The 23,705-nt window shown below is 37.5% G+C and overlaps 1 protein-coding gene across 1 annotated transcript in view; it reads right to left on the reverse strand.

The window, feature by feature from the left end:
* IRAG2 (inositol 1,4,5-triphosphate receptor associated 2) overlaps positions 1–23,705 on the reverse strand; it is a 117,853-nt gene that overhangs the window by 11,475 nt on the left and 82,673 nt on the right. Inside the window, exons 23-33 of the mRNA XM_021690461.2 lie at positions 22,849–22,996; positions 21,817–21,898; positions 11,853–11,899; positions 11,682–11,746; positions 11,418–11,525; positions 8,532–8,602; positions 5,601–5,658; positions 3,502–3,565; positions 3,391–3,418; positions 2,990–3,130; positions 1,072–1,206 (exon numbers count right to left, since the gene is read on the reverse strand). Coding sequence (XP_021546136.2) covers positions 1,072–1,206; positions 2,990–3,130; positions 3,391–3,418; positions 3,502–3,565; positions 5,601–5,658; positions 8,532–8,602; positions 11,418–11,525; positions 11,682–11,746; positions 11,853–11,899; positions 21,817–21,898; positions 22,849–22,996 — 947 coding nt within the window. The remainder of the gene's footprint in view (positions 1–1,071; positions 1,207–2,989; positions 3,131–3,390; positions 3,419–3,501; positions 3,566–5,600; positions 5,659–8,531; positions 8,603–11,417; positions 11,526–11,681; positions 11,747–11,852; positions 11,900–21,816; positions 21,899–22,848; positions 22,997–23,705) is intronic.

Raw genomic sequence — 23,705 nt, forward strand, 5'->3', positions numbered from 1 at the left:
ATAGTAGTATATTCTAGCCTGGAACTCATGGCAAAGGCTTAGGATAAGCATGTGAATTTGGGAGTCATCAACTGACCACACAGAATGGTATGGGGATTAAAGGAAGATGGACATCACATATACAAGGGTGGAGCCCTGGGGCCCATTGATATTATGAAGCCAAGGAGAATGGTGGGACCCATAAAGGAGCCTGGAAAGGAATGACCCATGATGTTAAGAGAAAAAACAGGAGAATGTGGTACCTGGAAGCCAAGTGAGGAGAGTGTTTTCAGGAGGAGGAAGAGCTCAGATATGCTGAATGTAGCAGGTCAGCTAAGGAAAATGAGTAGGTTAAGGCCATTTAGAGTAGATTTCAGAGCAAATGGGAGGAGAGAAATTGGTGACAGTGAGTACAATTCTGTGAGGAAATTTGCTATAAATGAGAGCAGAGAAAGAGGAGAAAGGGTCAAAGATTATTTTGCTTGTGTTTATGTTATTTTTCCCATCTTAAAAACAACATATTTGTGTACGCATGAGAATGATTCAATGTAGCAGGGAAAATTAAAGATGGAGGAAAGTAGGGAGAATCTGAGTGCAAGATTCTAAGTAAATTAGGAGGAATGGGTTCTGGTATGCAGGGGAGATGGTTAGCCTTAGATAGGATTAGAGACAACTCATATTTTATATTGGGAAGGAAGGAAAAGTATGAGGGTTCAGATGTTACAAGGTTTGGAACTTGTGGCAGTTCCCTTCTGAATGATTCAATGTTCTCACTGAGGCAGGAAGCAGTCATTATTTGACAGAGAAGATGGGAAAGGACATGATGATGGTTTGAAGAGAAAGGAGAAAATATGAAACATATTTGGAAGAGATTATTTGGTTGACTGTCACTGGCTAATGCTATTAAGAGAGGGTTATTTTTTTTTTTACATTTTTATTTGCATATTCCATTTTCTCTATATTAAACACGTATGTCTTATACAACACAGAGGTATTTTTTTTAAACTTTTTCTGAGAAATGTAATCCATAATCTCAGGGAAAACAAATCCTTTTAGTAATTTCATTTAGCTAAAGAAATGGAGACAGATTACCTGATTAATGGCTCCCAGCATCTCGGCCCTACTGGCCACTCGTGCAGTGCACTGACTAAGAAATATTATACTCTTCTCCAGCTTCTTAACAATTTCCTGGGCATGGTTGTCATCCTCACAAAGTGGTGTTAAAGACTGCACAGAAAGCAAAGTATTAAAATATATCCAACCCAAGTATTCAGCAAGTGATTCTAACAATGACTATGTTGTAAATACAGATGACAGTCATATCTCCATTATCTTGGTATAAAGTGAAAAGCAGCAACAAAGACCAATAATGAACGATAATGAAATATTAATATCTTTGTTGGCTATCAGACCTATGCGAATGTTCACAAAACCTTTTATATCTAATCTCAATCTCTTCCTTCCTTACTTCCTGAATTTGCCATTTCTTCATACACATTTATATCACTTTCCACAATTAACAGAATGGGATATACTTAATGGTAAAGAAATTATGCTTATGAATGAGTTGCATGTATTATATGAGGAGCATGGTTTGAACTTTTTTTTTAAGATTTTATTTATTTGAGAGAGAGAGAGAGAGCAGAAGGAGAGGGAGAGGGAGAGGGAGAAGCAGACTCCCAGCTGAGCTGAGAGCCCGACGTGGGGCTCGATCCCAGGACCCTAAGATCATGACCTGAGCTGCAGGCAGACGCTCAACTGACTAAGCCACCCAGGCACCCCGGTTTGAACTTTTAATAAAAGTAGTGAAAACATACTAGACTTAGATATGGCTCTGACTACGCTACTTGCTCTTCCATTGATGACAAAGCATTATTGAGCTGGCTAGATGGGTATGCCTTCACTGCCTTATGAATATTTCTTTCAAACCTGTGTCTTTGATCCACGATGATGGCCTTCCTGATGGAGAACCATCCATCCCACTAGGGTGGAGACAGAATTAAGAGGACAGCAGTTTTGGAAGCAAACAAGCCACTGCTTATTAGCTGTGTGACCATGAGCAAATTTCTAAGACTTGCCCAAGTCTAAAACACCATAAATTTTGTATATCATTTAAAAGAGGAAAAGTAGGGGTTCCTGGGTGGCACAGTCAGTTAAGCATCTAACTCTTGGTTTCAGCTCAGGTCGTGATCTCAGGGTTGTGAGATTGCTCAGTGCAGACAAATGCTGTATGATTTTACTTATATGAGGTATTTGAAGTAGTCAGATTCATAGAAATAGAAAGTAAAATGGTGACCGGGGGCTGAGAGGAGGAGAAAAGGGGGCTTGTTTAATGGGTACAGAGTTTCAGTATGCAAGATGGAAAAGTCCCAGAGATCTGTTTTACAACAATGTGAACATACTTAACACTACTGAACTGTACACTTAAGATGGTTAATATGGTAAATTAGATGTTATGTGTTTTTTACGACAATAAAAAAAAAGAATATGGTTTCTCAAGTTTTATTTTTTTTTCCAAAAATAACCCTCTTAATTTTCCAACCCATCTTTATATTTATGGAGATTTCACGAAATGGAAAAATAGTAGTTGTTACCTATGTACCTAGAGAGGGCTTGCCCATCACCTGAGAAGACTAAAATCAATCACCATTCTCTTTTTTCAGTTAATTAAATGGAAATAGTCTTTTGATTCTCTTCTTTGAAGCTTAAAATTGATATTATTTCCTATTGCTCAGTTTCCTGCATGATGACTCTTCTGCCTGAAACCTATTTGAATGTCCAGAGAAGGCAGGTGACTCACAATGCCTTCAAAAGGCATTTGTTTTATTAGTGAATCTTTTATTTTAGCCTGATCCTGAATTCTTACTTCCTATTAATTTACATTTGAGTCAGGCAGGGCTTGGTACCTGGTGTTGATTTTAGTCACACAAGTAAACTTGTATCTAATTTTGAAAACATTATTAACAATATGATCATCAAATGTGTAGTTCCCAGCTGTTAGGATTCTCACCTCTAACAGCTTTAAACAGTTAGTGATTTCTTTCTTCAAATTTTCTTCTGCCAAGTCTCGTGATCTTTCTTCAAGCTTCACTCTTTTCTCCAAGGTGAACCAGTCACACTTAAATCCCAAAGATAATCTGAGAAATTCAGCCTGTTGTCAAAATAATGTGCGGGTGAGGGGGAGAAAATCGGTCATAGTGAAATATTTCAGTTTAATACCAGATTATGCTGAGCGATTTCTTTTTCCTCCCAGCAACATAATGCTGGCATGCATCCGCTTTACCTGTACTTAGTCGCTGCCAAGCCAGCCAGACACCAAACATACCCACAGCTTGTGCAAAAGTATGAAGTGATGATAGACAAGGGAATCAGAAACACTTTTTTTTTTTAACTTAAAGGGAAAAAACTCACCTCCACCTCCTTCTCATTAGCAGACGTGCTGTAGGATAAGACAAAAAAATTTATTCCAACATAATTCAGCAGAAAAGCAAGAACTGTGAGCATGCCATGTGAAGAACTTACCTTTCACTTTGTCTAAAGTTAACGGATTTCACAGTGGTTACAGGACAGGAGGAAAGAGCAGTGTCTATCAAAAGACAATAAAATAGTATTGGGTTACAAAGGTTCCGAACTGAAGGCACATTTGATCAAATGCCCTCTCTCCACTACACAAAGGCACTTCATTGAAGTATGTCTGAAATAATAGCCAGTTAATAATAGCATTTGCTTCGGAGCGCCTGGGTGGCTCAGTCATGAAGCGTCTGCCTTCAGCTCTGGTCATGATCCCAGGGTCCTGGGATGGAGCCCCGCATCGGGCTCCCTGCTCCGTGGGAAGCCTAATTCTCCCTCTCCCGCTCCCCCTGCTTGTGTTCCCTCTCTTGCTGTGTCTCTCTATGTCAAATAAATAAATTTAAAAAAAAAAGAATTTTACAGTGCAGGGGCACCTGGGTGGCTCAGTCGTTAAGCGTCTGCCTTCGGCTCAGGTCATGATCTCAGGGTCCTGGGATCGAGCCCCGCATCAGGCTCCCTGCCAAGCAGGGAGCCTGCTTCTCCCTCTCCCTCTGCTGCTCCCCCTGCTTCTGCTGTCTCTCTGGTTCTTTCTCAAATAAATAAATAAAATCTTAAAAAAATAATAATGCATTTGCTTCAATAGAAGATAATGTTACGCTATGCTATTGGGATCACAGTGACATTAAAATCATTGGCTCACATGTCAGCATGTGAATAGTCTGAAAGCTGAAGAAAACTCAAAGTCCAAGAAGAACCCAATCGCTCTCTTTGCATTTGAATGTTTATTTACCTTGATCCCAGGGCTAAATGCATACCTCCCTCCGTTCCCCTAGTCCTTCTTCAGACCAAGGCTTTAATGGCAGTCCCAGAAGGAGGAGGGATCATTGCAGTTACAGTAGTAATAGTAATAGTACAGTGTAATAACAGCAACAGTAAACATGGTATCACTCATTTGTCACAAGTTTACTATATGCCAGTCCCCAAACAGGGCTCTTTATACATATCAATGATACTCTTTGTGAAAACTTCACAAACAGGACAATATATTAGTTATTAAGAATATTAGAGTTGAAAAAACCTGGTTTAAGTCCTAGCTTTGACCCTTATAGCTTTGTGACCTGGAACAAGTCACAACTTCATCAAACCATCTACAAAATAAGGATGATATTATTTTTCTGTGGTAGCTTTTAGAGAACTTTGCCAAGCATTCTTCTAACTGCTTTATACCTAATTTGTTCAATCCTCAGAGTGAACCTGTGGTAAGTACTGTTATCATCTACAGTCCATGGGTTAGGAAACTGAATTGCAATTTACCTATCATACATAGGTATTTGGGGGAACTGAATGAAACTATACACATAACTTAGTCTAGGGGCACCTAGACTAAGCAGCGGTTAAGCATCTGCCTTCCGCTCAGGTCATGGTCCCAGGGTCCTGGGATCAAGCCCCTCGTTGGGTTCCCTGCTCAGCGGGGAGCCTGCTTCTTCCTCTACCACTCCCCCTGCTTGTGTTCCTTCTCTGTGTGTGTCAAATGAATAAATAAAATCTTAAAAAAATAATAACTTAGTCTAGAACTTAGCATATGATATATTATCAATAAAGGTTAATTTTTTTAACTCGTTTCCGTTTTGCAGATGAGGAAGTTGACAGGTTAAATAAACTTCTGAAGTCAAAGCTAGTCAGAGAGTCACCCAATATAGTCTGTGTGACTTCCAAGTCTCAACTCTATCCATTACTCCATCCTAGTGGAGGTGAAATGGGGAGGGAAGTATATTAGCACTTATTCTTTAAATACTATCTTATTTACTTTTGGACAGGATAATAAAAAAAAATCTCAAAGTAGAGCTTGAATTTACTACCAACATTGGCATGGTTCTTTGTTCACAATAACGTAGTAGTTATTACAAGTCCTTTGGGGCTTAATAGTTAATGCAACATAAATGTGGTTTTTCAAAAATGATACAAATTGAAGCAATAATCAGTTTTATTGGCTGATTTTAGCTAGAGATGCATAATTATAGGTACCATATCTTTACTCAGAAAGATTTCACCCATAAAAATATAAGCAGGAACAAAAGTTCACATGGGAGTTGGAAGAGAACATTCCTTACCTCCTGCAGCACATTCTTTTCTATGCTCACCTATTGTTTCTGGTTCTTCTTTTGCTTCCTAAAATCATAAAGAGATTTTATTGCTGTACATAGAGTGGAAATCCTTCATAACCAGTCATTTCCCAACTTCCTGTCCTCTCCTAACCCTACTCTATCAAAAACACTGTGGTATTCAAAGAACTGAACTAGAGGTTAAAAAGAAAACAGGATTGGCTCTAAGGGGGTTTCCAATCTAGTTGAGGTACAAAAGACAGAAACATATGAACAGCTATAAATGTGATACAAGTTACCATAAGGCAAACCAGGATTGATTGCCAAATAAATGAGATGTGAATAAATAAGTGCTCTACAAAGGGAGGGGAGAGACACCATGGCTTGAGAAGCATGGAAAGTCTTTACAGACAAGGAACATGCTGGAGCTTGATGGAGTGGGAGGACTGGATCGATAAAGAGGTAGGGGTGATCTAGGATATCACATGTAGCTTCCTAGATGGGCTCTGGGGGAACTTGTGGCAAAAATTGCAGGTAGGACTATGTTATGTTAGGCTTTTACTCCATATAAATACATTTTAAGGTCACTGACCAACTATCTTACAAATATATCTATACAACAAGAATTACCAATGGTAAGAGGGTTGTACTATACTGCCTGAGAAAAATCTAATGAGAAAGCAACAGGTATAAAATTTTATGGTGATAATTATTCAACATTCTCAGAAATTTTCCCCGAAAAATAAAAGTCCAGGACAAATTTCCTAGGTAGAGCCATTGATACCATGTCATGTAATTTTTAGAGAATTGAAGCTAAGATTTTGATAAAATGTAACAAATGCAATAATACAGGTAAAGCACTGGATCATTCTTATCAACATTTAAATATTCTTAAGTTTTCTGAATCCTCCCTCAACCCCATGACCTCTTCTAGATACGGCATCTTCTTCTAATCCTATCTGTTATGGTCATGCTTCTTCTGGGGAGAATTGTCCATAATTGCTGTTTCCAGTTTTTCAGCTCTCTTCTGTCTCTGTACCTAATACTCCAAGAAAACCTCCCTCCCCAGTTATCAGTGAACCCTCTATTGCCAAATTCAATGGAAAAATTCCAGTCTTTATCTTATTTGGCTTCACTGTAGCATCTAAAATGATCTATAGTCCTCTCCTCCTTGAAGATTTTTCTTTCTTTGGTTTTCATCTCCTGATGTCCTCCCATTGCTATAGTAGCTCCTTCTGAGTTTCCTCTGCCATTGCCTTCTTTTGTTAGATAATGGAATCAACAAGAGTCCATTATTCTCAGTGCTCTCTTCCTGCCTGCCAGAGTCCTTGGGAAATCTTATTCACATACTTGGTTTTTTGCTGATAGCTCACAAATGTGTGTCTGCTCTAAAAGTCCTAGGAATTAGTTTATGAATATAGGTATGCAGCTGTGTATATAATCTTTCAGAGTACTGATGTCTCATATCAACCTGAAACTTGACTTAAATTAATCTTATTTTACCCCCAAATTCTTCTTACTTCCTCCCTATTCTCATAATAGTCTATTCATTCGGTAGGATAAGCCATAAGCCTAAGTTTTTACGTTTTCCCATGCATCCCCAACCCCCATCCTGGTTATCAGTCACCATGTACCATAAATTCTGTCCCTTAAATCTCTCCCAAATTACTCTTCTCTTCTCCATCCACACTAAATTCATACTATCTTCATCTCTTGCCTGAATTGTTACAATAGTATCCTAACCAGTACCCCATTCTCCATTACTATGTTTTCTAACCAATTATTTTTAAGTTTATTTCTATCTTGTTTTGAGATGAGAAAAAATTCTTTTTCTCGGAAGACTACCATGAAAGATTAGAGGACTCAAATATTCCTCTATTTTTTATAAGGAGCAACCACTTTCAACATGCTCGTTAGCTAACACTGCACTCTCTATATACTTTACACTACAAAGGACGATTCCAAATCACATACCCAATCATTCCACTCCGCTCAGACTAGAATACTATAAAATTTTTGTTTACCCTATTGCCTCAAATATATCTATGCCACAACCATCTCTTAACTTGAGTTAGCTTTCATGAGTCTCTGTTTCTTAAAACCAAATGGGCCTAACTAAAGCAATATTTATATACTGAGGGGAAAACAATACACACACACATACACACACACACACTGCTAATAATAATAATAATAATAATCTCTTTTAACAGAGAGGGACTAATATATAAACAAGACCCTTGAAGAAACATGGAATGGGATCCATAGTCTACAAGTTACTCCTCAAGAATTATAAATTCATACTAGTGACAATGAACCTTCTCTTTAGGGAAAGGAACTTAACTTTTTCTATAAACATTTAAATAATGTTTTATAGCAGTGTTCCAGGTGCCTGGATAGCATTTGATACCATTCACAAAGTACCTCCTCCATGACACTTGTCTGGCCTCTTAACCCAAACATTTTTCTTTTATATCCCTAGCCACACTGAGTAATTATATATTACTGAGTAACTGTATGTTTCTTCCCTTAATTAGAACATGTTCTCTTAGTTAGAACATATCTTTAAGGTAAATATTACTGTTTTATTTAACCTTATTTATTAATACATTTGTTTACTTAAAAGTCCTCTATTGATAGATACTGAGCTTGTTTCCAGTAGATCTTTGATGAATATGAATGAATGAATGGACAAAAAACCAATGTGGAGTCAGGAGGTCCTAGCTCTGACTCTATTGTGTGACTTTGAACAAGTCACAAGGACTCTTTGGCACCTACTTCCTCATCTGTAAGACACTGGAGTAATTAAATTCTCTTAACTTCATAATATTTTGAGAGGATGAGACAGTGCTTTTAAGAGTATTTTGCAAACTTAAAGGGACAGTTATACCACTGTAATATATCATTACCTTTACTGTTAACATATGTATATTTCCTTACCAGATTTAACATGGTTTTGTCCTCACTCACAGAGCCTTGGAGTACGATATTCTCAGGAGCTGGACTTCGGCCTATGAGAAAAAGGGAACACACCAAATAGTTGCCTGAGCAGTAACAAGTAAGAGAGGAAGAAATAGTGAGGGTGGCAATATGAGCAGACTAGTAAGTGTCAAAGACCTTAACAAGTGAGTCAAATTATATATCAAAAAACTTTAAATGTGCCCACTGATTAAAAATCAGGACTAGAGCAGGTAAGTCTCCCAAGGAAGCTAGCCATATAAGATTTCTTTTTTTGTGTGTGTGCCTTTTTTTTTTTTATTCTTATGTTAATCCCCATACATTACATCATTAGTTTTAGATGAAGTGTTCCATGATTCGTTGTGTGTGCATAACACCCAGTGCTCCATGCAGAATGTGCCCTCCTCAATACCCACCACCAGGCCAACCCATCCCCCCACCCCCTCCCTCTAGAACCCTCAGTTTGTTTTCACCAGGCTAACCCATCCCCCCCACCCCCCTCCCCTCTAGAACCCTCAGTTTGTTTTTCAGAGTCCATCGTCTCTCATGGTTCATCTCCATATAAGATTTCTTAATAGAAATGAGTATCTGTATAAATGGCCTTCAAGTAATAGTTTTAAAATCTTTATTAAGGCTGCTGCCTTTTTTTAAATCAAACACATTACTACTAAATTTACAGAAACTGGATGAAGGAAGAATGAACAATCAGCTTGACAAACAGGCTTTTTTAGAGATGTAAGACTGATAACCAAGTTTGATATCCTTTCAAAACATGGTATCTTTCTAAAAAAAAAAAAGTCATCAAACTAAGAAACAAAAGTACTTTTTTTTTTTTTTAAAGATTTTATTTATTTATTTGACAGAGAGAGACAGAGTGAGAGAGGGAACACAAGCAGGGGGAGCGGGAGAGGGGGAAGCAGGCTTCCCGTCGAGCGGGGAGCCCGATGCGGGGCGAAACAAAAGTACTTTTAATTTATGCCATTCCTCTTGGTAATTTCCCTTTATTTTTGTGTACTTTATTTGTACTGTAATGTACTTGATAATGATTTTCCTCTTTACATGGTCCATTGTCTTGAATTTAGTTCAGTGCAGGCACAAAGGTCAGCAGCTATAAATAGGTTTTGTTTCTTTTTAAGAAAAAAATAAAGTATGTATTATGTGTTTCAAATTTATATGGAAATAAGAACAAAATGGTGACCACTTTCTTCAGAGATAAAACGTCTTTTCCTAATGAAAATTTTAATTTTTTTGTTAACTTTTAAGACAGATAATAGATTCATATGGTCCATAAATTTTAAAGTGTAAAATATTTTTCGGTAGAAATTTTCCCTCCCATACATGCCTATAAGAAATTTACTTCTCCTCCCCACAGACGATGTTATTTAATTTTCGTCTAGCCTTTCAGAGATATATTAGGCATACATAAAAACGTCTTCCTATTCTTTTTATTCTCCCACAGAATTTTATATGCAATACATAATGTTTTGTATTTGGGTTTTTTTGAGAGACAATAATGCTTTGATATCCTTCTAAGAAAGTTTCCTTATATACATTTTACGGATGTATATTAGTATTCCATTACATGGAGATGCCAATATATATTATCTAGGCTTCTTTTGATAATTAACTTGTCTTCAACATTTTGTTATTACAGAAAATACTGTAGTAAAGAAACTTCTACAAGTCACGTGAGTACTTAGATCTATAGGATAAATTCCCAGAAGCTAAATTGTTTTATCACAGGATATGTATATTTAACATTTTGGTGAATATTGGCAAATTCCCCTCCATATTAATTATAATAATTTACATTCCCTACAGAAACGTATGAGATTTCTTTTTTTCTCCTACAAGCTAACCAACAGAGTGTAATCAAAATTTTGCATCTTTGTCTACATGACTGGTGAAAAATGATATCTTGGTGTAGTTCTAATTAAAATTTCTCTTATTCAGACTGAGGTAAAGTATGAAGATATTCTTCCATTAAAATAAAGAATGGATTCCATTTCTACAATTTTACAACTCCTTTAGTTTAGCATCTATATCTCAACTTAACTGTTCAGTTTAAACAATAGAATGAATTTTCCTTGACTGATTTTTTTTTTTTTTTTTTTTTTGGTGGGAACGGGAGCCTATGTGCTTCCCGTGAGCGTCAGCTGTAGTGATGTCTCACTGGGAATGGTTGAGAATAACTACCTTGTTTTCAGACTCAAGTAGCAAAAAAAAGATGTAACATATTATCTGTTAATTCTTTTGCCTCCTGAGTGGACCATCACGAATTGGTCCATCCTTTTAACCAAACAGATTCTAATTAGGATTCTGAGAATTATTTTTTTTAAGAGAAAGCATGCGCATGGGCACAAGCGGAAGGGCAGAAAGGCGGAGGGAGTGGAGGAAAGGAGAGAGAAAATCTTAAGCAGGCTCCATGCTTAAGGCGGAACCTGATGCAGGGCTTGATCTCACAACCCTGAGATCATTTCCTGAGACAAAATCAAGAGCCGGACACTTAACCCACTGAGGCACCCAGGCACCCCAAGATTCTGAGAATTTCCTAAGCAGGTGATTCTACATCTATGCCACAGTTGAGACCCAGTTGTATCCAGTCAATCTTTGCCATTAGGAAATATTTAAGTCCTATTAAAATATATTGTAATTTTTGTTCTTTCTATAGAACTGGGGGAAAAAATGGCAACATTATCATATATGAAGGCCATGATTACCTCTTGGACTTCTTTTCCCCAGACTATATCTTCAAGCTTTTTTTAATAAAACAATATTACTGAACTATGAGGATAGTTGCTCCAGTAGCTTACAGGTTTGCTTACTGCTTTGGAATGGAAACTATATTTGAATACTTCAATAGCTTACCTGTGATCTTTATCATAGCAGAAGCTGATCTTGTATCTCCCTCTTTCTCACAGAGTGATTTACAGTCCGGGTCACCAGAAGCCATATTCAAAATTTCTGACCCAGAATCTATCAACAGGAAGAAACTAACAGCATGAACACTATGCAAAAAAAATTATTTGCCTATGTTCTTTTCATTTGCACTCACCTCAGCAGGCCACAGAAACCAAGCTTATAGTTATAATACTAATCCTCTATTTTTATATATTTTCCAAGTTCACTCACCACTTGAAGTTACAGTACTCTCTGTGGACGAAGTGTGTCCAGGAGATGATAGTGTGGAACATTCCCTGTCAAGAGAGTAGAGGAAATATTTTGGAGTGTCAGGTCCAAAGAGTTCCTTAAAAATTAACCAAATATACATTCAAATTCATATACACAAACAAACAAACAAACCTGGACTGTGGCAGGCTCTCAGAATACAAGCAGTCAACACCATTCTCCTAAAGAAAAAAAAAAAGGGAAAAACAAGTTCAACAATTTGACATTTTCCATTCCAGAGAGGTTGTTTTAAGCAAACATTTTCATACAATTTTAAATGAACCCATATTTACTTTGCTCTTTTAGAGAGGATATGGGACTGGGATTCTATAGGGCAGATTGACAAACATACTTTCTCCAAGTTGTACTTGCAAAAAAAAACCAATTTTAAATATACTTACAAGTCCAATATTTGAAGAATACCTAATAAATTCTTGGGCAAAACAAATTCTAAACTTAAAGGGCAGATAGAGTTTATTTCATGAACTTAAGTCAAGTTGTCTTTAAACAGAACATTCTATGTGGGCATAACACAACATTTCTATTTATGGAAATATTATTCAACCTAAAACTTTTGACCTGGTGATTTAAAAATGGTTTCCAACTTTCTAGCTAGACAAATAATACCTTTTAAACTTAATCCCATTCTCAAAGATCTGAGGGATTATATCTACGTCAGCACCTATTACTTGGTGCTCAAACAGAGCTTAACAAAACTGTGGTTCCAGCCTGCCAGGGCAAGTGTTTGAAAGTTTTATTTGAACTTCTTAATCTTGATCAGGAGTTCCTAATTTAGGGGGAACTTTAGGACATTAGGGTTGATTAGCTCACTTACTCTCAAATAATACAGCGGGAACATGGGTTACTCTTTAATAATATGTTTTTCTAATACATATATTTTCATTATTATTTGGTTTACGTAGGAATTAAATTTAATATTGAAAATTGAAACCAACTGAACATATCAAAAACCTGCACAAACAATGAAAAGATGAAGACATTTACGTGTTCTATAATCAAGGAGAGAACATATTAACAGCCACGGCCTAACAAAAGGTTTCAATGGAGGGACATTGTAGATCACAAACAGTATTTAGAATCTACCCCAGACAATATTGACTATTGTCACAGAAAGGTATGGGTTTAGTAACAGTTTGCAGAATACATAGTTATGCAATATAATGACAGCACTTAAAATGTACAGAAGCCCTTTTATATATCATCCCATTTAATTCTCCCAACAACCTTAGGAAGTGGGTTTTAACAAGAAAATATTTACTTATTTCAGGTAAAGAAAGTAAAGCCAGTGAATAAACTAATATCCCGGGAGTATTCTGAATAGTGGTGTCAGCCTTCAAACCCAGTTCAAACTAAATACAGTGTCCTCTCCACTATAAACAGAACTGCCTCTGAGATACCCTAACCCAGGCTGTTGGTGAGGCACAGACTTCCCAATTACTGTCTTACACACTGGTAGATGATTTAAACATAAACGTTTAAAATGTTCATCTCAAATGTTTAGAAGAATTCACAAACTTGCAAAGCAAGAATTTATACCTAATCTTCCTACATATCAATGTTAGGCAATCTTCTCTGTTTTATTTTGTCTCTGCTTTAAATGCCTTTGGGTCAGACCATGTGTGCTTGAAGCCCGTCATGACATCAGCTTGATTTTATTGTACAACTTTCATCAAAGGCCCACTTTGTCCCAGGAGCAGTGACAGAAGCTGAAGACACACAAAACTACAGTCCTTGTCCCAGAGGGGTTTGTAGGCCAGTCAGGAAGACAAATAAAAAAACAAATAAAAAATTATAGGCAGCATTCCACAGAGGAAAGTAATATGCACAAAACAGAGTAGGGTAATATTTGAATTACATTTTGAAGAGAAATTGTAACTTATAACTTACAGGTAAATGATGATAGCCCTATCATTAAAAGATTTAATAGAATGTATTAGTAATTATTATATGTTTATTTAACTATATTCCAATATATATGTAAGAAATGAAGCTATAAAAAAGGAAAATATTAAATATCCTTCAGTTTCATCAAGTATCATACTTCATAAAAGTCAACAAGGATTCATTCCTTAATAATAATTTAAAAATCAGGGCGCCTGGGTGGCTCAGTTGGTTAAGCGACTGCCTTCGGCTCAGGTCATGATCCTGGAGTCCCAGGATCGAGTCCCGCATCGGGCTCCCTGCTCAGCAGGGAGTCTGCTTCTCCCTCTGACCCTCCCCCTCTCATGCTCTCTCTCTCTCTCAAATAAATAAAATCTTTAAAAAAATAATAATAATAATTTAAAAATCAGGCCCACTTAATACCCCATAACATATAAAATTTTGATTATATATGGCTTGAAATGACACTTATTACTGTACTATAATTAATACATATATAATAGTAATATTGCACTAACTAAAGAGCTAATTTTGTCTGAAAAAGACTTTTTTTTAAAAAAAAGTCTCATTTAAAGTCAAAATAATACAGCAGAAATACAGTTTACCTCCATGATATTACAAATTAGTCTCATTTGCTGTAATGTTCTGTATAAGCCCTTCTGTTCAATACCTTATATATGAAACATTTTAGTGAGAAGCTTTTTGATAAATATAAAATATTTATGGATTAAATAAGTAATAATTCTGTAGTTTTGGAGAAATGTCATATATTTAGTAGTCATACATTGCTATATTGTTCTGGAATAGTTGCGAGGTAAGCAATTGGATATTACTTCCAATTCATTAGTCTCTATAAATCCCACTGATCAGAAAACACCCCAATATACAACATATCTCAATCCCAGATTTTCACAAATTTGACCTAACAGCATTTTTCCCTTCTTACAAGTATAGCTAGACAAAAGAAGTTTTCTTTTTTCAAATTTAGAACTATAGTTAATGAAATTGTAAATATAACTCCTCAGGGTGTCTGTGCAGATGGAGTGGGGGTGGGAGATAACTCAGCAAAAATTTTCCACAATTGTGTTCTTTTTTTCCCCAGCATCAAAAGTCCTCACTATTCAAACCAGCATCCTAGACCCATAAGAAAGCCTAAACCCCACACAACAACTATAAAGACCTGGGCAGATCATGAAAAAGATAACCTGCTGGCTATATTTTAAAACCAAGCAAAGTTAAGAAATTGACTAAAAGCAAGAAAAAGAGAGTTCAGATGACAGACTTACTTACATGTAGAAGATTGGCTCAAGTCAATGAGTCTAACACATGTCAATAGCACAGAGCAGGAAGAGTATTCTTCCTGTCCAAGCCACTCAAATATCAACCTGCATAACATTTACATGAAAATCTGTGGTCCAGCCCATTTGCTTTTGACAGCATCTGCTGTAGGGTGGGGTCACCAAGGTACTCATGGAACAAAATGAGACATATTCTCGCATGGGCTGGGTCAGCAAACACAGGCCCCACATGCGTGTGTGCATGCACGCACGGACATACACACGTGCACACCAGTATTATTTCAATATTTAGGTAGAAAAAGTTAAAGAATAATAAGATATAGTTTTTAAGATATTAGTAAGGGTAATTATTGGCTTAGATAATTTCCCAGGGTCACGTTATTTTTGCTCTTTTAGATGAAATGTTTCTTCATCTGTAGATTTTATGAGCAGAAACCCTTCCACTATGCTACAATCACGTTACCAATGTAATTTTTGCTAATAGATCTATTGTAGATGATTGGTGCTACTCAAATAAATTAATAGGATTTTCTGAGGGAAAAAAACTGAAAAAAGCCCATATGGTCTTATTTCATTCTAACTTAAAAAAAAAAATGCCCTTGACTCAGTGCCAGTTTCCATGTTCTAAAAAGAGAAAGAATGTAAAATTGAATGCCTAAAGATCACAACTACTGTAACCTTAAACAAAAGTAAATTTCCTCACAAGTTTTTTTTTTTTTTTAATTTGTAACTAAAAGGACACCACACCCTCAGATCTACAGGACACACCCACCACTCTGAGGTTCATCTGTAGTGCAGCTATCAGTCAACTTCTACATGTCCCAATTTTGCAACTGGCAATGTTATTTATTCTCCAAGGTTATTAATGCTGCACCACACACAGCCTGAGAGAACAGGACAATGGCCAGAAAGTCTTCTGAGATATTTCAAAATTGATTCTGTCCTTTGTCTCATAAACCACTCCTTTTAGTGATAGTGTATCTTAGACAAAAACATGTAATAACATGAAGGACAGCTCAAAGGCATGGCAATACACTTAATTATTTTTTTTCAACAGCCAAAGTAAAAACAGAGAAATTCATTTTCGTATCTTCTGACTGTAACAAGGTATCTTTCTTCTTCTTCTTTTTTTTTAAGTAGGCACCATGCCCATGTGGAGCCCAACATGGGGCTTGAACTCACCACCCTGAGATCAAGACCTGAGCTAAGGTCAAGAGTTGGACACCTAACCAACTGAGCCACCAAGGCACCCCCATCCTTTCTTTTTTAATCGATGTGTAGTTGACATGCAATGTTATATTGGTTTCAGGTATAAAAGATAGTGATTTGACAAGTCTACACACTACATAATGCTCATAACAAGGTATCTTCTGAGCTTCACACTGCTGATCATTCTGATTCTGGGGGACAGTCACAGCTGCTATTTTCGGAGTGTTTACTAGGAATCAGGAACTTTGCATACACACTATAAAGTGTCTTGGTGGGGTCCGATCTGAGACTGAAATAGGTAGAGAGAAGAATCAGTTTCATGGACATAGAATTTTCACGAAGCTCCTTAATTCTTGGAGTATTTGGGGACACACCCAGGCACGTAAGCACATGTCCAGTTTGGCACTTGGGCTGCTGTTCAGACTCCATGGTGGGAGCAATGACTAAGGAGAAGAAGACAGATTGTCAGGAGAGACAGCTGGGCCCTGGAGGGAAACTGCCAAGAGTGATGAAGAGTTGAGGAAGTCGGGCTAACCAGACCGCCAGGCCAAGCTCCTGAAGGGAGCCTCAGTAGTGGAGGCAGCGGGACGCTGCTACTTAGGACTACTGTGCCTCCCAGCCTTCTGGATGATTTATGTGCCTTGAAACTAACTGAGAGGGTAATTTTAACAATCCCATCACAAGCAGTCCACCCAACACCACAGTAGGACCTCACTCTAAAGTCCTGAGACAAGAATGGAGAGTCCTCTCTCTACCAGTCAGGGAGAGAAGATCACTAGGTGATCAGACACAGAGCTCCAAGGAGGTCAGCATGGAGGGCCTGTGGGCAGTAGGGATCATGAACAAAGAGGACTGCAAAGATATGAGTGGTGAAACCAGCTTCTTTTCCCCAAATCTCTGGGGAGGTTAGGTGTCCTTTCCTGGGACCCACTAGTTGGTGGGGCCTGAAGGACATTAGGAGATAGCAGTATATGCCCCTAGAGATGCTTGGAAATGTTGAGAAAGGACCACATGGAGATGAAAGTTCTTCTTATTCAGCAGCAAGTGGTGAAACAGAACTAAGATTTGTCTTTTCTCTAAATATGACCAACTTGGTTTGTTTTCATGGATTGATTAGGCTAGAACTTAGCTATTGCAGATATAAAGATATGTATATGCATACATGGGTGTATTGTGTATTTGAAACCTCAAAAGAACCCTGAAAAGTTGTATCTGTTTCAAGGGGGGACACAGGCAAAGTCAGAGAAGTTAGGCTTGTCCAAGTTTACACCGCTAGCAAGTAACAGAGCCAGTCTTAAATCCAGGCCTGCTTGATTCCAAAGTCTATGCTATGTGGCTAAAAATTCTAAGTCATGGGATGCCTGGGTGGCTCAGTTGTTAAGCGTCTGCCTTCGGCTCAGGCCATGATCCCAGGGTACTGGGTTCAAGCCCCCCATCGGGCTCCCTGCTCAGCGGGAAGCCTGCTTCTCCCTCTCCCACTCCCTCTGCTTGTGTTCCCCCTCTCGCTGTGTCTCTCTCTGTCAAATAAATAAATAAAATCTTTAAAAAATAAATAAATAAAAATTCTAAGTCATTACTGGAAAGATTTTTAAATAAATACAAAAGTAACAGAATAGAGTAAATAACCTTTGTGTACCCATTCTGCAGATTCAGCTATTACCAACCTGTGGCCAATCTATTCTGTCACCCACTAAAAACACCCCTCCATTGTTTTGATGTAAATCCCAGATATCATAAACATTTCTTCCATAAATATCTCAGTCTGAATCTCTAAAAGACAAGGGTTGGAAATAATTTATATTCTTCTTTTCTCTCTACACTACAATATTCCAAATAAATGAATTTTCCAGGTCAATAAAGGAACTGTTTTCCCCAAGAATGTCCTGAACTGGGCCCCAAATTATTTTACTATGAGATGTTCTTCTTGAGACAATAATCTTATTAGAGTCCTTCGCTCACTCAAAAAGATCCTAAGAATACAGATGTTCACTTTTACCTCACCCTGTGCTTTCTAAAAAAAAAAAAAAATGCTAGAATGCAGCTTCTTCTATGAATATGGGAGATGAATAAAAAATAAATCCCAAGTTCTCAGGAATACCAGTCCAAAGAAAAGAGGCAGAAAGCAATAGAGCAAGGTTGTCAACTCAACAATTTCACTGAGTGCTCAGTCTTGATGTTTTAAATAGGCCCTGTAGGGAGTACAAGAATAAGTAAATAGGCATTTAATGAGTATTAATGGGCAGCTACCATGCACCAAATTTACGCAGAGTGCTAGATGCATATTCATTAATGGTCAGACAGAGGCACTCTCCACCAAGCTTCTGATCTACTACAGAAATAAATATAAGAAAACAAAGAATTACAATGCAGTCAGAGCATACAGGTAACAACAAGGAGGACAAAGAGTTACTGGGGTCTAAAAGAAGGGAGTGTACTCATTTTTTCCTGAGTGGAACAGTTGAGAAATGAGGAAACAGGCCTGAAAGACATGACTTTTCTATAGTTACACAGAGGTAGAAACAGGGAAAAACCTCATCTCTCAACTTCTAATTATTCTGATTTCTACCTCTAGTCTAGAAGGACAGGAGATGCTTGACTGTAAACATTTCTTGCTACCACAAGAAAGGTTTTATGGAAGAGCTGGTTTTGAAATGGGCCTCAACAAATAGAACTTGAGAAATGGGGAAGTGCATGGTGTTCTGGGCAGAGAGAACAGTATAAGCAGTCTTTGGGGATATATTCCAATGATAAATGCTACTCGGTTTCACTGACATGCAGGGACAACCATACGGCAATGGGAAAGGCTGGAAAAGTAGATTTGTGACCAGATTAGAGAGGGCCTTGAAGACCAAATCAAGTTGCTTGTTATGAAGGCTCTCAAGGATGACAAAAACCCTAGTTTGAAGCCAAAGACTTAAGAAAACACTCTAATTTATGGGTCACTGGGGTAAACACAGATTATGTTTTTTGTAATTTTTATCTCATATTTTATTCCAATTTCCTGCACTTGTTAATGAGAATGCTTAGAAAATGGCTAAGGAGAATTTTCTTTCTTTTTTTTTTTTTTAAAGACTTTATTTATTTGACAGAGAGAGACAGTGAGAGAGGGAACTCAAGCAGGGGGACTGGGAGAGGGAGAAGCAGGCCTCCCGCTGAGCAGGGAGCCCGATGCAGGGCTTGATCCCAGGACCCTGGGAACATGACCTGAGCCAAAGGCAGACACTTAATGACTGAGCCACCCAGGCGCCCCTAAGGAGAATTTTCTATTTGTTTAGAGATGGGTGTGGGGAGTCTGAGGGGTAGGAAGTGAGGTTCTACTCAAGGAATAGGCATGAGAGAGTGAATCATTCAGTGAACAGGCTGAAGAGATTCTTCAGTGGAGCAGAAACCTGGAAAGGGAATGGTGAGAAGTGGTGATATCGGCCACCAAGTGCAGCCGACAGACTTGTTCCTGGGGACTCTAGAAGAAATGGTGCAGAAGACAGCATGATAACCTTCAGGGAGCGTGTCCATTTCCCCAGGGATGTTTGATAGGAGTTTCTATTATGGCCTGTTAGCTCCTGTTTCTCAATGGTGTCAAGACCATAGACAAAATCTATCACGTATCCTAATGATAGTGCATTAGGAGATCCTTTTAGATAGCACATTCTTAGCCAAAAAACTACTTTCAAGGTAATTATGAGTAATTATTATGATTGAAAGGTCTACAATCGGTGTTCTAAGAGGGGCTGTGAGAAAGGCTTATCCTTTGAAGTTAGACAAACCTGAATTTGAATCCCATGTTTGTTAGTTACCAGTTGAGTGATCTTGGATAAGTTATTTAACCTCTCTGAACTTCAGTTGTCTCATCTGCAAGAGTAGACAATACCTACCACTCAAAGTTGTAGAGAAGATTAATAACGTGGTTTGTGGTAATGCTTTCCTATAAAGTACCTGGTACACAACCGATATTTGTTTCTTCCCCCTTGTTGGTGAAATCAGTGTCAGATAAAAGGGAAATTACTAATAACCAAACATCCTGTAAGCTTCCAAGTCCAACTTCCTTTATTGAACTTTACAAGAACTGCTAAGTAATAGCAAAATAGATTCATTTCCTTTTTCTTTCCTTTTCTTAGCTACTCAATAGGATGGGTATTAAGGAACAGAAAAATGTCAGATACACACACTTAAGAGGAATAATAAGAGTAATTCATATAACTCAGTGGTAAAAAGAACCACATTTTTTAAAATGGGTAAGAGCTGGGTAGATAAAGCTCCAGGGAAGATGTACAAGTGGCCAACAAGTACACAAAAAGATGTTCAACATCATTTGTCATTAGGGAAATACATACCCAAACCATCAAAATTACTTCACACCTGCTAAGATGGCTATAATAATAATAATAATAATAATAATAATAATAATAAACCCCAGACAAATGTTGACAAGGATGTAGAGAAATTGGAATCCTCATACATTACTTGTGGGAACGTAAGATGGGGTAATCACTTTGAAAATCTGTTTTGCAGGTCCTCAAAATGTTAGAGTTACCATATGATGTAGCAATTCCACTCCTAGGTGTATACCCCAAAGAATACTCATATGTGTATACAAAAACTTATACACTAACATTCATAGTAACAACATTCACATAGCCAAAAAATGGAAACAACCCAAGTGCCCAACAACTGATGAGTGGATACACAGAATGTGATGTATTCATACACTGGAATACTATTCAGTCATAAAAAGGAATGAAGTATGGGGATAACACGCTACAACATGGGTGAGCCATGAAAACACTATACTAAGTGAAAGAAGCCAGTCACAAGAGGTTACATATTGTATTATTCCACTTATATGAGATATCCAGACAAGGCAAATGTGTAAGAGACAGAAGATTAGTGATTGCCTAGGACTGAGGGTTTGGGGGTGGGGGGAGTAGGGACAGAGTGTTGATGGGATGAGGTTTCTTTTTAGGATGATCAAAATGTTTTAAAATCAATTTTGGTGATGGTTGTACAATTCTGTGAATTTATTTAAAAGCATTTAATTGAATCAATTGTTTAATATATGAACTATATCTCAATTAAGCAATGAAAGAAAAAGGAAGAATGATTGAGAAAATTATGGAGCTCAGGCTCTGGTTGTAGACTGAGGGAGGCACTTCATACATACTCCATAACCTGGGGAGTTTGTCTAAATGACATGTTATTCAGTGTTACTCTTTTTTTTTTTTTTTTTTTAGGTAGAGAAGTCTCATTAGCACCTAACTGTAGCAAAGAACACTCTCTGGGCATTGCCCTACTTTGTAACTTTTTACAAAGTACCAGCACGTCAAAGGTTATCTAGGCTTGGCTTCAATTCTCAGAGAGACAATGAGACCTGAGACTTCTTAGAGTCAATAGTGAAGTTTAAGTCCCAAACCAGTCTGCCTCTTTAACAAAATGTTCATTATACTTCACCAAAATCTCCTTTTGGCTATCTACCCTTGAGCTTATACTACAGAAGGGGTAGAAAGCCCCCAAATGACTGGATTTTAATTTCCTGCCATCAAAGGTTGACATTTCTCACGCATCTGTGTTTTGTGGTGTGAGATTCATACTTGCTATAAGAGTGCTCATAATACTTCAAAATATGTATATAACCATGGAAGAGGACCAGGATACAGTAGTACTAAAATAAAGTTGAAATATAGTCAAATGCTCACCTCCATCCTTAGGTCATCATTCATCCTGATGCAACCTGAAAGATCTGTTCCTGGGTGGGGGCCAACTTTAGGGCCTGGGCACCTGACAATAGAAAGCAAAGTTCCTTACTACAGAGAGAAAGACCGAGAATTTCAGCAGATACCAAATGTTTCCCTTCCCTATCCCAGCTTAACCAAATTTCTAATTAAGTTCATGGTTTTAGTAAGACATAAGGAAAGAGAGCTCCAACCTCCACCAGAGAGAGGTCGCAAACCACAGAGAATCTAGCCAAAAATGAAAATAAAGAATTTGCCATTCAAAATCTTGCTTCCTCGCCCTTGATACGGAAAGGGAATTTCACTGGGGTGGATAGTGCTCGCAAACTCCACTGATATTTTGAAACTTTTCCTAAGGAAGGTCAGTCTGTGTACTCAGAAATGTGAGCACAGATGAACTTCAGGAGAGGGTGGGTGTGGGGACAGGGATTTGCAGAGGCTCATTAACCTTGAGGAAGAAGGAATAAAATATGATCAAAACCTCTCTGAATAAGTTAACTTAGCAGTATATAGTATATTCCTAAAAGTTGGGAAACATTCAGGTAGCCTAATTTGTCTTTTACATTTTAGAATGGACATTAGGGAATTCAAAGAACAAGAAAAGTCACTTCAAGAAAACTATAGAGGAGGGGTGCCTGGGTGGCTCAGTTGTTAAGCATCTGCCTTCTGCTCGGGTCATGATCCCAGGGTCCTGGGATCGAGCCCCACATTGGGCTCTCTGCTTGGCGGGGAGCCTGCTTCTCCCTCTCCCACTCCTCCTGCTTGTGTTCCCTCTCTGTCTTTCTCTGTGAAATAAATAAAATCAAAAAAAAAAAAAGAAAAGAAAACTATAGAGGTATCTTTGTTTTAAAATTGCCAATTTTCAGAAAGTCAGAAGTTCCATCATAAAGACCTTATGGTCTCAGGATACAAAAGTCTAACTGATTAGAAGTTCAGGCACTAAGAATAGGCCACCCATGAAGAACAGGGTAAGTATATTTTGCTGTTTTAACTTACTTGCATCTTCTAGTCACATCCAAAGCACCATCCTCTACTTCTCCATAGTTGGGCCTTTCACGTGAAACCTGGATTCGTTTGGCTACACCTGAGGAAATTGTCAATTCCAGGCTTGGAATTGCTGTGAGACTCTCTAGATGCAAGGCATCTGCAGAACAGAAAAGAATAAAACCAGAAATTTATTTCTGGTTTAAACTATATAATAAATATATATTTATTTATATTTATTCATATATATATAATAAATATATATTATATAATAAATATATAATATATAAAAATTCTTATATATATTTTTCTCATATATAATATATATTATATAATTATATATTATTTATTATATATAAAAATATATATTATACATATATAAATTTTTTCCCTTTTGAGAGGTTGGACCATTTCTGAAAAAGCAGAAGTCAGTTCAATTCTATTAACCCTATGAAAGCGAAAATGCCATTTTTTTTTTTTTTAAGCAGAGTGGGGAGGGGGCAGAGAATCCTTGCCTAAAAACAACTAGAGGGGTCAACAATCTGCAGGCAGAGGATAAAATACATCCAGCTGCTTGTTTTTGTAAATAAAGTTTTACGGTAACAAAGACATACCCATTCATTCAATACTTGGCCACTTGAGTGATACCGAGTAATTGCTGCAGAAACCATACAGCCTGCAGAAGCTGAAGGATTTACTGTCTGGCTCTTGACAGAAACAGCTTTACCAAACCCTGAAGGGAAGAGGGTTAGACACTGTGATGGGGACCCGTTAAAGAGACAAAGGAAATAGGGTAACGGATCGTGTGTTTTGGAGGAAGCCATCTTGCTATGTGTTTTTCTGAGTATAGGAAGCAGCAGAGTTTAACA

The sequence above is a fragment of the Neomonachus schauinslandi genome, chromosome 5 (assembly GCF_002201575.2).
Source record: "Neomonachus schauinslandi chromosome 5, ASM220157v2, whole genome shotgun sequence".
Lineage (NCBI taxonomy): Eukaryota > Metazoa > Chordata > Mammalia > Carnivora > Phocidae > Neomonachus > Neomonachus schauinslandi.